The sequence below is a fragment of the Dendrobates tinctorius genome, unplaced genomic scaffold (genome assembly GCF_039654945.1).
Source record: "Dendrobates tinctorius isolate UK_male_01 unplaced genomic scaffold, ASM3965494v1 ptg000154l, whole genome shotgun sequence".
NCBI classification, from domain to species: Eukaryota; Metazoa; Chordata; class Amphibia; order Anura; family Dendrobatidae; genus Dendrobates; species Dendrobates tinctorius.
Genome location: NW_027361821.1, coordinates 1948530 through 1966852, shown reverse-complemented (window position 1 = coordinate 1966852; position 18323 = coordinate 1948530). Strand labels below are relative to the sequence as shown.

Below are 18323 nucleotides of genomic sequence, written 5' to 3'. Positions count from 1 at the left end.
TTTTTCCGTGAAATAATAATAATTTATTAATTAAATACATGTCCATAATTTTGCACACACACTATACTAATTGTATTTGTTACTGACGTGTGTATATATATATATATATATATATATATATATATATTCTGTGTGTATACTCGTATATCTATTTGTTTTGTGACTTGACATGAATTGACAGCTTTTCTAAGGACAGCGGTGCATAAAAATCGGACAGCACTCGCATGGTGCGAGTGCTGTGTGATTTTTTTTCTCGCACCCATTGACGTGCATTGGTGAGTCTCATCAGAGATACGCAGCTATATGCAGCATGCTGCGATTTTTTTCTCAGTCCGATTTCAGCTGAGAAAAAAATTTCAGATGAGATGTCACCCATTGATTAACATTGGTCCGAGTGATCTGATTTTTTTATTGGATTGCACTCGTCCGCTTTTCTTGCAAGTGAGTTTGAACCCTTACAGCACAAATTGATACTTGTGCTGGCACCATAACAAAAATACTAATAATAGTAATCCATGCAAAGAGAAAAGGTCGCACTCATCGAGATGGAAGTTTCACTGATTTATTGACATATCATGAACATGTCAAGTCGGGGGAGTGACATAAGGAGTGCAAGAAAGGCTGACAACGGCCGTTTCGCGCTGCTCGAGCGCTTCAACGGGTCCCGGGTTTGCTGCGGGTCCATACGGAAAACCCGCCACCATTCCACCACGCGTGGACATGGCCTAAAAAGACGTTGCACATAAGCTGTAGGCCTACGGCCAATACGCACAAAATCGCCCAACGTGATCCTGGCCATAGGGGATCCACTTTAATGTCCCCACTTTAATTTGAAGTCCCCTTACTTCATCCATTGCAGTCCCCTATCACCCACTCACTTCATCTGCAGTGCCGCTTCATCATTTGCAGCCCCTTATCCCCCCTTCCATTTTATCATGTGCAGTCCCCTTCCCCCCCAACTTCATGTGCAGCCCCACTACCCCATCATCATGTGCAGTTAATTTTACCCCCACATCATGTGCAGTCCCCCTTACCCCCAATTCATCATGTGCAGCCCCACTCACCCCCCCTTCATCATATGCAGCCCCACTCACCCCCTTCATCATGTGCAGCCCCACTCACCCCCCTTCATCATGTGAAGCCCCCACTCATCCCCCCTTCATCCTGTGAAGCCCCCACTCACCCCCTTCATCCTGTACAACCCCAGTCACCCCCCCTTCATCATATACAGCCCCCAGTCACCCCCCCTTCATCATATACAGGCCTCAGTCACCCCCCCTTCATCATATACAGGCCTCAGTCACCCCCCCTTCATCATATACAGCCCCCAGTCACCCCCCATTCATCATATACAGGCCCCAGTCACCCCCCCTTCATCATATACAGGCCCCAGTCACCCCCCCTTCATCATATACAGCCCCCAGTCACCCCCCCTTCATCATATACAGGCCCCAGTCATCCCTCCTTCATCATATACAGGCCCCAGTCACCCCCCCTTCATCATATACAGGCCCCAGTCACCCCCCCTTCATTGTGTACAGCCCCCACTCACCCCCTCCCCCAATTAATTCATTTTATAAATAAAAAAAAATAAAAAAAGTTCCCCATACTTACCTCACAGCCGGCTCGCTCCCCAGCAGCGCCTCTGCTTTCAGCATCCTCCGGGACATGTCGGCGCGTGCACGATGACGTCATCGCGCACGCCCGACATCTGACCCGGAAGTACAGCCGGAGCTGAGCAGCCGTCAAGGTGACGGCCGTGCACAGCTCCCGGCCCCTCATAGAATGTGACGCGGGCGGCTGTCTGCTGCCGGCGGCGTCACAGCACAGGGCACGGCCGGCCCTGTACAGGTGCTGGGGGAGCGGTCCGGGGGGCATTTGCCTCTCTGCCACCCGGCCCAGCCCGCCCCTGCCCCTGGGCCCCTGCCCCTGGGCCAGAGGCGTATCTAGGCTTTCTGGCACCCGGGGCAAGAATTTGGTTCGGCGCCCCCCCCCCCAAGTACATATGCGACTTGCACAGTTAGTCATGTACCCACGAGCTGCTCTCCCTAATGCTCTCAATGTTCAGTAAAAAACTGAAAGCAGGAAGAGAAGCTCGTTGTCACAGGACCATAACTATGAAAATCGCATATGAGTGAGGTGTCCATGTGATGAGTACTGGAACCTGCAGAGCTGAATCCTGACATTGCAGCTTCTGAATTCTCACAACGAATGCACTGCACACATTTAGGATTCTCCCTTGCCGATATACAGTCATGTCAACACAAGTATGTGATTTGTATACTTCTGGCCACATTCCAACTAGACGTGCCCGGCCTCGCTCCGTTCACTTTCATTGAGTGAGGCCACACATGTCTAGTCAGCATGTGACCGCATGTATGTAAATTACCAGCACGAGAGAATCCTGACAGCATTCAGTGAGCACTGTGAGAATTCAGAAGTCTGCAGTCACATAGAATGTCTGCAGACTCAGCATAGACCTGGACAACCCCTGTAATGCTCCTGACATAAATAAAAAACATGAGAATTAGTCAATATCACAAATAATATTTACATCCAGGTACCTTATAGATGACGTCATCTCTGGAGTCGTTCTCCTTTTCTTCTTCTTGTCCAGACCCCATGATGAGTTTTCTCATCCACATCTCGTCTCTGCAGACTTCCATCTTCAACGGTCTTCTGCAGCAAATCCCCACACGATGCCCTTAAAGATAGAAGTGTCATTATAATGACCCTAAATACAAATATCTGCAAAATACTGTCTCCTCACACTATTCCCCTCCTTCCTCATACTGTCTCCTCATATATTTACCCCCTCACTCTCTATACTGTCTGCTCACACATATCCCCGACTCCCCATACTGTGTCCACATACATTCACCCATTCGCACCCCTTACTGTCTGCACCCATCCCCCATACTGTTTCCTCATACATACTCTTCATTTTGTGTCCTCAAATCTCCCCACATACATTAAATACCATCCCCACTCCAAATCCCCCCCATCCCCAATCCCCCACACACATTAAGTACCCCCCATCCCCACTCAATAACCCCTCGTCCCTACTCCCAAATCCCCCCACACATTATGTACCCCCACTCCAAATCCCCCCCACACATTATGTACCCCCACTCCAAATCCCCCCACACATTATGTACCCCCACTCCAAATCCCCCCACACATTATGTACCCCCACTCCAAATCCCCCCCACACATTAACCCCCATCCCCACTCATTAACCCCTCCACACATTAACCCCCATCTCCACTCATTAACCCCCATCCCCACATTAATCCCATCTCCACTCATTAACCCCCGCACATTAATCCCCATCTCCACTCATTAACCCCAATCTCCACTCATTAACCCCCATCTCCACTCATTAACCCCCACCCCCACATTAACCCCCCTCTCCACTCATTAACCCCCATCTCCACTCATTAACCCCCACCCCCACATTAACCCCCCTCTCCACTCATTAACCCCCATCTCCGCTCATTAACCCCCCACTCATTAACCCCCATCCCCACATTAATCCCATCTCCACTCATTAACCCCCACACATTAACCCCCATCTCCACTCATTAACCCCCCCACTCATTAACCCCATCCCCACATTAATCCCATCTCCACTCATTAACCCCCGCACATTAATCCCCATCTCCACTCATTAACCCCCATCTCCACTCATTAACCCCCATCTCCACTCATTAACCCCCACCCCCACATTAACCCCCCTCTCCACTCATTAACCCCCATCTCCGCTCATTAACCCCCACTCATTAACCCCCATCCCCACATTAATCCCATCTCCACTCATTAACCCCCACACATTAACCCCCATCTCCGCTCATTAACCCCCCCACTCATTAACCCCCATCCCCACACTAATCCCATCTCCACTCATTAACCCCCGCACATTAATCCCCATCTCCACTCATTAACCCCCCTCTCCACTCATTAACCCGCCTCTCCACTCATTAACCCCCCTCTCCACTCATTAACCCCCATCTCCACTCATTAACCCCCACCCCCACATTAACCCCCCTCTCCACTCATTAACCCCCATCTCCACTCATTAACCCCCACCCCCACATTAACCCCCATCTCCGCTCATTAACCCCCATCTCCGCTCATTAACCCCCATCCCCATCTTCGGTGGTTCTTCAGCTCCACAGAGGAGCACACTTACCACCAGCGTTCGCTCTGGGCTCTGATCACGCTGCTGACGTCGCTCTGACCCGGCGGTCAGAGCTTCAATTGTACTGGCGTCTATAGACGCCAAGTACAATTGCTGCCTGGGAGTCGGTGCGGCCTCCTTCTCTGCGTCGGCTGTCAGCTTGACAGCCGACACAGAGAACCGCCGACTCCCAGGACTGGTAGCGGCAGAACACAGCCGCCGGGGGGGGAGGGAGGGAGAGAGATACTGGCATACTGCGGACCGCTGCATTAGGCGGCCGGGCGGCTCGACTGTGCCCCCCTGCTGCCTGCCCCCCCCTGGATACGCCACTGCCCTGGGCCCCCAAAAAACCTTGGGCCCGGGGCGACCGCCCCATCCGCCCCTATAAAGATCCGCCATTGCCCGCGCGTTCCAATTCACCAAACAATTTTGCCCCATCTACATACTGGGGAAAAAGTGTGTGTGCGTCAAGCCCCGCCCCTCATTATGATGTCATAATGCCCCTATTTGCATACTGGGGAAACAGTGTGTGCGTATCAAGCCCCGCCCCTCATTATGATGTCACAATGGTTGCCATGGCGACGCTGATGTCATCATAGGTTGCAAGCCCTGCCGCCGCTCATTATGATGTCATAATGGTTGACTATGGGATGGAGGATGTGTGATGGGTATATGGGAACGGGACTATGGGATGGAGGATATGTATGACGGGTATATGGGCATGGGACTATGGGATGGCAGATATGTATGATGGGTATATGGGCACGGGACTATGGGATGGAGGATATCTATGATGGGTATATAGGCACGGGACTATGGGATGGAGGATATGTATGACGGGTATATGGGCATGGGACTATGAGATGAAGGATGTATGATGGGTATATGGACATTCGACTATGGGATGGAGGATATGCATGACGGGTATATGGGCACGGGACTATGGGATGGCGGATATGTATGATGGGTATATGGGCACGGGACTATGGGATGGAGGATATGTATGATGGGTATATAGGCACGGGACTATGGGATGGAGGATATGTATGATGGGTATATGGGTATGGGACTATGAGATGGGCACGGGCCTATGGGATGGCGGATATGTATGATGGGTATATGGGCACGGGACTATGGGATGGAGGATGTGTGATGGGTATATGGGCATGGGACTATGGGATGGTGGATATGTATGACGGGTATATGGGCACGGGACTATGGGATGGAGGATATGTATGATGGGTATATGAGCACAGGACTATGGGATGGAGGATATGTATGATGGGTATATGGGCATTGGTCTATGAGATGAAGGATGTGTGATGGGTATATGGGCACTCGACTATGGGATGGCGAATATGTATGATGGGTATATGGGCATGGGACTATGGGATGGAGAATATGTATGATGGGTATATGGGCATGGGACTATGGGATGGAGGATGTGTGATGGGTATATGGGCACTCGACTATGGGATGGAGGATATGTATGATGGGTATATGGGCACGGGCCTATGGGATCGTGGATATGTATGATGGGTATATGGGCACGGGACTATGGGATGGAGGATAATTATAATTTGTTATAACTAACCACAGTTAGTTACTATGCCCGGGTAGCGCCGGGCTCTTCGGCTAGTTTTTAATAAATTGTTCTGTACATGTACATAAGAATTAGCACTATTTTTGGCCATTATATTACTAAAAACCTGCATTTCCAACAGTTTTCTCCTCTTAATTTGTAATCCACTCTGAGCTTGTGGCATCTCTCCAATATACAACAAAGTTCACAGAAATGGATTCCTTCTCTTTTGTCTTTAGTTAGCACACAGACAGTAGCAGGAGAATCATGGAGGACAATATACAGCAGTGTAAATGTGAATCATCTCTGGGATGAGGTAAAAGACTTGTTTGAAAGCTCATCATTATCTGTCTTTCTCTCTGCCATTTTTCTCTCCCCGCCACTCACTCCTCTCCTCCTTCTCTAGAGGATAATAGAAAGTGTACCTGACATCACAGTGAGCTGTTGCTTTGATACTTCCATTGTAGCTGGTGAGATTTCCAAGTGTTTCCAATTTCTGGTGTCATTGGGAATCATTGCTATATTACATTGAAGCAGTTCTAGGATCATTAAAATGAAAACCTGTTTCAGCTGCAGCACAAAATGTGAATTCTCACTTGTGGTTTACAAGTGTCAGTGCTGTTACTACCGTAGACTATACCCTTAGTTTACTCTGCAATAGGAACATTGAAGTTTAATAAAAAACTAAGAACTTTTTATGAGAGCTGATACCAAATATGTCCATGAAAGCACTATTTACCAAATTGGAAAGTGGAATTGGCCGTTAGCTGGAATGAATGCTTAGATAAACCAACAGTGTCTTTGTAACCTCAGGGCAGGATTTAACTGCAGTTATATATATTCAGAGAGAAGGTCCCACGGCCCCTAAGCACTTACTTCAATTGCACCCTGGTCTTGTTAGGATAGGTGGATGGAGGTTCTGACCCAGAGAAGGATGCATTTGCGGAACTATTTATATGACTGCAGCGCGCAGAACGCCAAGTATAGCAGGTGTTTGTTATATAAGAACACATAAAGGAGGTTGTTGTTTGCTGATACAGATCAGAGTGCCTTCAGAAACAAATATACTGCACATCTAAATCAGACATGTACAACGTGCCCAATGACTTTCTGTTTAGTGTGAAGAAAAGTTGTTTGGAGTTATTGGGTTTTCTACTATTAGAAGTTATGGCACAGATATTTTATTATGTCCATATCTGTGGTGGTCCAACTTCTGTGACCAGACAAATATTCATCATAATGAATGAGTTACCATGCTTGTCTATTTAGATAATCCCTTCTTTATTAGGAATTAATAGAGATGGGATCCAAAATTCAAGATCATCTTATCTTGGGCAGAGAGGATAAGAGTTGTGTCTTTTGTTCTGGAGGACACTTTGCCTTTCCCTTTACCGTAAAGGGACTGTATTTGGTGTGAAATAATCCTTCATTCAACCCAGTAATATATGGCCACTGGACAGGCCACTGTGGCCTCTTACTTGACTGCATCCACAGCTGCTCTTTTGATCAGCCTGGTCTTCCGCGAAGTCATTGTTTGACGCACATGTGACATTGATCAATGACGGTTAATCAACAGAAGAGCCATGACTGCTGTTAGGTAAGAAGCCATAGTGACCTGTCTGGTGGCCACAGATTACTTACCATCACCATCGAGTAAAGTCCCCGTTACACACTGCGATATCGCTAGCAATATCGCTGTAAAGTCACCGATTTTGTGACGTAGCAGCGATATTGCTAGCGATATCGCTACATGTGATACATACCTCCGACCGGCTCCCCTGCTGATTATCGCTGGTCGCGCGAGAAGGTCCTGGATCATTTCTCGTCGGGCGCTTCCTGCTGGGCTTCATGTGGCGCCGACGAGTGACGCGTGGACGTGGGCGGGAGGACGTCAAGATCGCCGCGTCTGACAGGTAAGTAGCGACCCAGACCCCAGCCTGTGTGTCAGCTCACTAGCGACCACTTAGCGATGCACCAGCGATCCATATCGTTGTCGGGATCGCTGGTGCATCGCTAAGTGTAACGGTACCCTAAGAGGCAGTTCTCAAGCTTCTGTTTATTGGCTAAAGATAACTGAAATGGCCGATAGATTGGGACCTGCAAATTGAAGAGCACCAGCTCTAAAAGGGATGCTTCTAGAAGATCATTTTTTGTTCGTTGTAGTTTTGGATATTAACATAGGAGTTTTATTATTTGCATTATTAACAATAATAATAATTTGTATTTCCATAGCGCCAGCATATACCGCAGCACTTTACATTACAGAGGGTACTTGTGCAGACAATAAAGACATTACAAAATAACACATAATTCAACAGATACCAAGAGGAATGTGGTTTCTACTTGCAAGCTTACAATGTGTGAGGAAATAGGTTAGACCCTAAAGGTACAGTAAATGGTAATAAGTGCTTGTATTGAACTGTCCAGCCATCAATATAATAAATAGCGTATTCACATAACGCTGCATGAACCGGTCTCCAACCAGTATGTGTACAGTACAGATACAGAGGGCTATTAAGTGGAGGATGTGTAAACAGATGCTATGAGGATTCAGATTTTGGAAGGGCAGAGTTGGAATATTTACATTAGTGAGGTGAGAAGACAGATCTGTCTAAAGAAGTGTTTTTAGGGCATGGTTAAAACTGTGAATATTAGGAATTAATTGAATTAATCTGGACAGAGCATTCCAGAGAAGTGATGCAGCTGGGGAGAAGTCTTGGAGACAGGAGTGGATTGTTTGGATTATTGAGGATGTTAGTCTTAGGTCAGTAGTAGAATAGAGGGCACAGGAAGGGTGATAGACACAGATGAGGGAGGAGATGTAGAGTGAGATAGAACTGTGGAGCACTTTGTGGGTGAGATTGATAAGTTTATATTGGACTCTGTAGCGGATTGACAACCAGTGCAATGGCTGGCACAGAGTAGATGCATCGGTGTAGAGGTTGTAGAGGAAAATGATCCTGGATGCTCCATTCAGGACGGATTGGAGAGGAGAAAGTTTAGTAAGAGGGAAATCGATTGGTAGAGACTAGTTGCAGTAGTCCAGATGAGAATGTATAAAAGCAACAGTAAAAGTTTTTGTAGAGTCAAATGTAAGAAAAGGTCAAATTCTAGAGATGTTTTTGAAGTGTAGGTGACTTGAGAGAGCAAGTGATTGGATGTGGGGAGTGAAGTAAAGATCTGAATCAAATACAACGCCAAGACAGCAGGCATGCTGCAAGGGAGTAATGGTAGAACCACAAACAAATAGGCAGTATTGGGCTTTGAAAGGTTAGTAGAGGGAAGAAACACAAGCAGTTCAGTTTTTGACAGATTCAGTTTGAGATAGAGTGAGGACTGGTATTTTGTAGTAATGCAGGGGTGATGTCAGGAGACGATGTATATAATTACGTGTCATCCGCATATAGATGGTATTGAAAACCGAAACTACTGTCCAATAGGGATAGTATATAAGGAGAAGAGAAGGGGACCTAGAACTGAACCCTGAAGAACCCCAACAGTAAGGGGAAGAGTAGAGGAAAAGAAGCCAGCAAAAGACACAGTGAAGAAGCATTCAGAAAGGTAGGAGGAGAACCAGGAGAGAACAGTGCCATTGAGCCCAATAAAGTGGAACATAGTGAGGAGAAGCTGGTGATCCACAGTGTCAAATGCTGTAGAGAGATCCAGGAGATTCGACAAGGACTAAAGGCCATTAAATTTAGCTGTTAGTAGATCATTAGAGACTTTGTTTAGTAAAGTTTCAGTAGTTTGTAAAGAGCAGAAACTGGATTGTGAAGAGCGTCTTCTGAGAGATAGCGGATTAGACAGGACTAGAGATGAGTGATTATTTTCGGAAAACGATCGCCAAGCATAAATTCGGTTCATGTTCGAACACAAGCATTTTTCTTAAAATCAGAAAAAGTCAGTAACATTCGGTAAAATATAGAATAAAAGCCGGCAATTCATGTGCTGCGTTCAGTGAAATCACAGCGTGACAGGTTAGAATAGAATAGATATATACACATAAAATACATAGATATATAGATATCAGTGACACACAGATATATATATATGTGTATATATATATGTATATGTATTACATAGATATATAGACAGAAGAAAAGCCGCCACGGTAGTGTAAAGTCACAGCAGGAGCCGACAGGATAGAAGAGATGGATTACATACAGTAAATACACATAGAAAAGGTAGATATATAAATGTCAGTGACAAATACAATTAGTGCAGTACATGTGCAGCTTACTGTACATGTATTTAATTAGTACAAGATTATTTTTCTGAAAAAAATGGCGTGTGCTCCACGTAATTGTTGTAACCAGCAGAGGGAAAGCCGACGGCTGGGGGACGATATTTATAGCCGAGGATGGGGTAATACCGATGGAGCTTCCCAGGCTATTAATATCAGGTCACAGCTGTTTACTTAGCCTTTACTGGCTATTAAAATGGGGGACCCTCAAAAAATGAGGTAGGGTCCCCCTATAATTAACAACCAGCAAAGGCTATGCAGACTGCTGCAGGCTGATATTAATAGCCAAAGAAGGGGCCAAGGATACTGCCCCCCTTCAGGCTGAAAACATTAGCTCTCAGCCACCCCAGAAAAAGTGCATATCTAAGATGCGCCAATTCTGGCACTTAGTCTCGCTCTTCCCACTTGCCCTGTAGCGGTGCCAAGTGGGGTGATAATTGGGGGGTGATGTCATCTTTGTTTTGTCAGGTGACATCAAGCCCCGAGATTAGTAATGGAGAGACGTCAATAAGACGCCCCCATTACTACCTTCATAGTCACAATGTATAAAAACACATACCAAGAAAAAAGTCCTTTAATTGAAAAAATGACACAGACTCCTTTAATAATCTTAATTAAAACAAACTTATAACCTTGCCTAATTCGACCGAAGCCCTTTTTCTCCTGTAATAAGCAAAAAATAATAAAGCAACAATATCCCTCACCTCTCCATCATTCAGCCCCACGGCGTAATCCAAGTTTGAAGGAGAAATACTTTTGAACCTGGACGATGTCAAGATGCGACCGTCCAAGCTGAGAACCACTGGTGACTGAACGGCTGTGAGCACAACCTCAGTGACTAGCGGTGACATCATCGAGGTTACCTCCGGTCACTGAGGCTGCATTCCCAGCTGGGCTGAAATGCGGTGACCTCGGTGAAATCCCCGCTAGCACCGTAAGAAAGTCACACAGTGCAAAGGCGAGTTCACTGGGAGAATTTCACTGTGGTGAATTTCAACTGCGGTGAAATCGCCTCTGCACTGTGTGACTTTCTCACAGAGGTCACTGCAGTTCCGCCTGGCTGGGAATGCAGTCTCAGTGATATCACCGCTAGTCACTACGCAGTAGTTCAGTCACCAGTGGTTCTCCGCCTGGACGGTCGCATCTTGGCACAGTCCAGGTTGAAAACTATTTCTCCCACAGACATGGATTACGGCATGGGACAGAACGACTGACAGGTATGGTATTTTTTTTTATTTTAGTTTTATTGCAGGAGAACGAGGGCTTCGGTGGAATTAGGCAAGGTTGTAAGTATAGTTTAATTAAGACTATTAAAGGAGTCTGTGTCATTTTTTCAATTCAAGGACTTTATTCTTGGTGTGTGTGTTTTTATACAATGTGACTATGAGGATAGTAATGGGGGCGTTTTATTGACACCTCTCTATTACTAACCTCGGTGCTTGATGTCACCTGACAATACAAAGTTGACATCAACCCTACAAATATGAACCCCACTTGCCACTGCTACAGAGCAAATGGGAGAAGCCATGGAAAGCACCAAAATTGGCGCATCTAATAGATGTGTCTTTTCTAGGCAGCTGCGGGCTGCTACTTTTAGGCTGGGGGGTCAGTATCCATGGCCCCTTACCAGTCTGAGAATACCATCCCCCACCTGTCTGCTTTAGCAAGGCAGGTTATTAAAAATGGGGGGACCCCACACCATTTTTTAAATTATCTATTTAAATAATTAAAAATACAGCATGGGTACCTCTCTATTCTGGATAACTAACCTTACTGAAGCTGACATCTGAGGGTTGCAGCCAACAGCTGTGAGTTTTGTCTGGCTGGTTATCAAAAATAAAGGGAAACCCACACAGGTTTTTTAAAATTATTTATTTACAGTGCAGGAGCGGCTGATGAATACTTCCATCCGCCACTCCTGCTCTCACTGTTATTAGCAGCAGCAAGTGTCAGCTGATGGGCGCTGTAGTCCCATCAGCTGACACCAGTGACTAGAGGCAAACTTTATACCTCCGATCACAGCTGAGTGCTCACGCTGTCTTCTGAAAGGCAGGGATGATTTCACCACCGATCAGAAGCGCTACACTGGTGTTTCCCATGCTGTCATACCGTTTGGGAAACACATGGTTTTGTGCTGTATGTTTGGCTGTATTCGGCAAATTTAATCAATGATTAAATCGGCAAATATTGAAAATTCTGCGATCAGTGAGCGGAACCGAACATTGAAATATTCGCTCATCTCTACACAGGATATTCCCATGGTTGTCTTTAATATGATAATTCCCACAGACCTCCGTTGAGAACTTGTTTTCACTCTGTGTAATTGTACCATGACAATTATTTTAGGAATCAGGGAAATTCTTTTACCATTCTTTTATGTTGCTGCAATGCCATGATTTTTCAATTTGTTTTTTTTTTTATAGGGACGTTGGCAGAATGGCATTCTTGATATCTCCAGAGATGAGGAATTGATTATGAATGAATTTGAAGGCTCAGAGTTGAGTGATCAGTTGCAGACCAATAATAACTTGCTGCCGACATATGAGGAGGTGCATCCGACATTTAAGGAAGAGGAGGTGCATCCGACATATGAGGAAGAAGAGGTGAAACCGGCATATGAGGAGGAAGAAGTGCAACCTGTATATGAGGAGGAAGTGCAACCAGTATATGAAGGGGGGCAATCAGTATATGAGGAGGAGGAAGTATCACCAGCATATGAAGAGGAGGAAGTTTATCCTGTATATGAGAAAGACGAAGCAGAAGAATCTATACTAACTAAACATAACACTGTTGTCAGTTATGTGTTAGATAATGGCACCTGCCTTGCAAGTGATTCAGATACAGACCAGAAGTATGATGAGCACTGCAAAGTCATGACCTCAGATCTGTTACCCAAAGACGAAAATATTTTGCCGGTAAGAGCTTCTACCTTCCTCATTGTCTCATATTTTATAACATTATAATTATTTAATCAAAAAATTGTATAATCTAAATCAGTTTTGCATTCTTATATATAGAATAACGATAAAATATGTTAATAGTTTCTATCTTAGTATTCTGAGTGTCCAAAATGTCTCAATAAAAATTTTGGAGCTCAGAGCCAGTGGCGTAACTGCAAAGTTATGGGCCCCGATGCAAACTTTCAAATGGGGCCCCCCATGCCAAAGTACAGCTCCGTAGACCTCGTACCCACGCGGTTCCGCTCCGTACACCTCGTACCCACGTGGCTCCGCTCCGTACACCTCGTACCCATGCGGCTCCGCTTCGTACACCTTGTACCCACGCAGTTCCGCTCCGTACACCTCGTACTCACGCGGCTCCGCTCCATACACCTCGTACCCACGCGGCTCCGCTCCGTACACCTCGTACCCACGCGGCTCCACTCCGTACACCTCGTACACACACAGCTCCGCTCTGCACACCCCATACACACACGGCTCCATTCTGTACACACACAGCTCCTCTCTGCACACCCATACACACACATCTTCACTCCATACACCTCGTACACACACAGCTCTGCTCCGTACACCTCGCACACACACGGCTCTGCTCCGTACACCTCGTACCCACACGGCTCCACACACGCTCAGCTCTACATCTCGTACTCACACGGCTCCACACACCTCGTACACACACGGATCCGCTCTGTACACCTTGTACCCACACGGTTCTGCTCTGTACACCTTGTACCCACACGGTTCCACACACCTCATACACACGTGGCTCTGCTCCATACACCTCGTACCCACGCGACTCCGCTCAGTATACCTCGTACCCATGCGGCTCCGCTCCGTACACCTCGTACCCACGCGGTTCCTCTCCGTACACCTCGTGCTCACGCGGCTCCGCTCCATACACCTCGTACCTACTCGACTCCGCTCTGTACACCTCGTACCCATGCGGCTCCGCTCCGTACACCTCGTACCCACGCAGTCCCGCTCCGTACACCTCGTACTCACGCGACTCCACTCCATACACCTCGTACCCACGCGGCTGCGCACCGTACACCTCGTACCCACGCGGTTCCGCTCCACACACCTCGTACACACACGGCTCTGCTCTGTACACCTCGTACCCACATAGCTCCACACACTTCGTACACACACGGCTCCGCTCCGTACACCTTGTACCCACACGGCTCCGCTCCGTACACCTCATACCCACACAGCTCTGCTCTGTACAACTCGTAGGATAAAACTGAAAAGGAAGGAGCGCAATAGGGTCTTATCTGGGTGGAAGATAGAATAAATTCAGATGGAATCTACTCACCTTTCCACGAACGAACAACCGCATGTAAATCAATGTCAGCCTGCTGCACGCCCGAGGTTCACGAACGTGACCGCCAATATAATTCCTTTTGGATAAAAATTTGGGCTTACTGTGCGCTGCTGAGACCAAGATAAAGTCACCACATGAGAATCTTTTTAACTCTTTATTCCCAACGCGTTTCAAAGTGAAAAGCCACTTCTTCTTCAGAGGATGACATATCATATGTCATCCCCTGAAGAAGAAGTGGCTTTTCACTTTGAAACGCGTTGGGAATAAAGAGTTAAAAAGATTCTCATGTGGTGACTTTATCCTGGTCTCAGCAGCGCACAGTAAGCCCAAATTTTTATCCAAAAGGAACTGTACACCTCGTACTCACACGGCTCCACACACCTCGTACACACACGGCTCCGCTCCGTACACCTCGTACCCACACGGTTCTGCTCTGAACATCTTGTACCCACATGGCTCCACACACCTCGCACCCACGCGGCTCCGTTCCGTACACCTCGTACCCACGCGGCTCCGCTCCGTACACCTCGTGCACACACGGCTCTGCTCCATACACCTCATACCCACGCGGCTCCGCTCTGTACACCTTGTACCCACACGGCTCTGCTCTGTACACCTCCTACCCACAAGGCTCCACACACCTTGCACACACAAATCCACCCTGTAAACCCCTCTAACCCCACACAGAAACTTTACCTCATCCAGCACCATGGCAACCAGCACAGCACAGTCCTGCATACAGAGGTCCCTGATCATGTGACCCCTGACTCCTCCCCTCCTGTGACCTCATCACAGGTCCTGTGCACACAGAAAATGACTTCATTGCAGGCAGGAGGGCGAGGATGGGGTGCATGGGGGCGGGGTGCCGGCTCAGTGCGGGACGCAGGGGGGGTCAAAATCGGGACTATCCTGCGAGAATCTGCCCGGTTGGGAGATATCACGGTCTGACCTGCCGGGCCCCTCACTCCCCCCGGGCCCAGTCGCAGTGGTGACCGCTGCGACCGTGTTAGTTACGCCTCTGCTTAGAGCCCACGAATGCTCTAAATAAAAATGGATCAACTTTGTAGAGAAGTTGTCATGTGCAGGGCTGCCAACATGACTTTTTAGTTTTACTGGACAGCTTATCAAAAAATCACAGAGCCAATAAGTTTTAAGCACACCTTTGAAATCTGTAATAAATCATTATGATTATACACATCAGTAGCATTGACTGTAAACTGTAAAATTATGAGAATTAAAGTCAAAATAAGTTATATACATTTCTTCAGGATAAAAAAAAATCACAAACGTCTTACATTTTTTTTTTATGGACAAGGCAAAAAAATGCCTTATTTTTACGGACTGTCCTGGAATTTCTGGATGGCTGGCAATCCTGGACATATGGGTACCTATCACGTCATGGAACCACTTACAGTTGCTGTAATCTGCAAGTCTTGTACTAATATGTTCTAGAACAGTAGTGTTGGTTTTTACTACAAGGTTATTGACATTTTTACGATTTTGTGTGGTGTCCAGTTTTTATAAAATGTCCAAAAGAAGAGAAGTCATATGATTTGTCATTTATGAATTAGCTTCAGTATCCATTTTCTAAGAAGTGAATTTAAGTGACAACAAATATAGCTGAACTCACTTTTAACACAAAAATTCCGCTCTCTCTTTTAGCAAAACAATTACCATATAATTACCAAACTCTGGCTGATTTTTGAACAATTAACTAAAGTGGTCAATTTTACATTTTGAGCAAAATCCTCTTTCAGGATATCTATGGTATCTCTGTTCCATCTCCCTGGACCCATCTCTTGTAATAAGTTGACCTTTGCCGATGACAGCTCCAAAAATACTAAAACAGATCCCTCATTGACCTGTTATGGTGATTCCAGGAAGAAATTGTGTATTTCATTTTTGAATGAGATTTTTTTTCTTGTTTCATTTGTTATGAAAGTATAAGTACATAAAATTAGTGAACTAAGAAAGACAGTGAAATTAGTATCATTTTTGAAGCACAACAACTGGGGTTCACAATGCTCTATTCATTACAACACAGTAAGTGTTTCTTAATGCATTTCCTCATGAAGAATTGTGCCAGTATAAATATCTTTTTACAAATTGTTGTTAAGATTAGTCTTCTCAAGAACAAATACTTGGATGGGAAAACATAGGTGTGACATCTTTCATTAGTATTTAACCAGACGAACATGTAGAGAACAATGATGCACAGTATTAGTCTCTGAATCAAAGGGCCCCGTCACACAACACAACAGCGAGATCGCTGTGTGTGACAGCAATCAGCGAGCGGCCCCCCTGTCGGTATCGCTGATCGCTGCAAGAAACCTCTGGACATTTTTTTTGTCGCTGATCTCCCGCTGCAGCATGCTCCAGCATGCATCGCTGATTGTGACAGGCGGGAGACCAGTGATCAGCTGGTAACTAGCGTACACATCAGGTATCCAAGGGACGTGCGTGCCTTGGATACCCGATGTGTACTTTAGTTACCAGCGAGTTACAGGTGCTGCCGCCGCCTCACGCTGGGGACCAGGAGCCCGCTGAGTGTGTACCTTAATTGCCACCACCGCTGCACGCTGGGGACCAGGAGGCAGCAGGACGCCGCCAGGAGAAGCCGGGGATGCAGGCGCGCCCTCTGCTGGTGGAGGACTGGAACATCAGGCACACTTGTCCGCTGCTCACGGGCTCGCTCCTCACCTTGGCGTCGGCGTGCTGATCGCTGGTGAAGCTGTCTGTGTGACAGCTCACCAGCGATCACATAGCGACTTGCCAGCGATCCTGACACGTTGATATCGTTGTCGGGATCGCTGGTAAGTCGCTATGTGTGACTCCAGCTTAAGCCTTTTAGCTAACCACAAGTATAGATGAGAGTTGTAGATATTATGCTGTATAGTTCACCAGATTAGTTCCTCCATTGTTGATGACTGTAATTCTTCTCTCCAGCCTTTGAGACTGCCCCCCACTCCACTCACCGTGCCCCCTTCTTTCAAGTGCCCTCTGGATAGATGTTTGTCTCTACCTCTGTCTCAGAGCACCCCATCTGGACTTGATCAAGTTGGATGGATGAAAAAGAAGCAAATGAGCACAGGTTAGTAAAGCAAATCAGGGTTGTTCATGGTGGTGGGGTCATCGCGTCAATATCTCTGGGCTACTAAGAGCACTTGTTTGGAACAAGCTTAAAGGGAAGGTGCCATCCAAAAAAAAAATTTTCAGCAATTGAAAAAATGTAAAGAATTAATGTTTACATTTTCTTAAAAAATGTTATCATTTGTTTTTAATTTTGCAAAATATGAAAAATAATTTTAAAAAGTTTGGCATTTCCACTTGTTAACACTAGGGGGAGCAGCTACTGAAATCTGGCACAAAACCTATGACATCTAGGAACACAGTGAGCCGCCATTTTGATGGGGCCTGCAAAGTTACTGACTGTCTTTGCATGTAAAGTCTGGATCAGAACAGGTCATCAATCAGCAGAAATGTTTCCTTGATTTCTGTGGAGCAGACAAGCAGATGGTCCATCCATGTGTATAAAACACAGCGCTCTATGTACAATCCCTGGCACCGAACAGGGCGCCCCCCCATAGACCAGCACACTGCTCTCCTGAAATACTCTGTGCTGCTGTCACTCTGCTCCTTCCACCATATATCAGGCCCCTGTCGCCTCGCTTTCACACATCGCCAGGACAGGATCTGAGGAGAGGAATGGGGTCTTCGGTCACTGAGGATGGCAGGCAGGAAGGATTCTGGGAGCAGGGTGACAGCAGCACAGAGTATTTCAGGAGAGCAGTGTTCTGGTCTAGGGGGGAGGTCACAGAGGGAGATATATGGTGGAGGAGCAGGGAGACAGCACCACAGAGTATTTCAGGAGAGCAGTGTACTGGTCTATGGGGGCACAGAGGGAAATATATGGGGGAGGAGCAGGGAGACTGCAGCACAGAGTATTTCAGGAGAGCAGTGTGCTGGTCTATGGGGGGGCACAGAGGGAGGTATATGGTGGAGGAGCAGGGAGACAGCACCACAGAGTATTTCAGGAG

General features: G+C 46.7%; 1 protein-coding gene across 1 annotated transcript in view; it reads left to right on the top strand.

The window, feature by feature from the left end:
* Positions 1-18323, top strand: part of ARHGEF9 (Cdc42 guanine nucleotide exchange factor 9) — a 489098-nt gene that overhangs the window by 22032 nt on the left and 448743 nt on the right. The window contains exons 2-3 of the mRNA XM_073547557.1: positions 12429-12920; positions 17233-17377. Of these exons, the coding sequence (XP_073403658.1) occupies positions 12429-12920; positions 17233-17377 (637 nt within the window). The remainder of the gene's footprint in view (positions 1-12428; positions 12921-17232; positions 17378-18323) is intronic.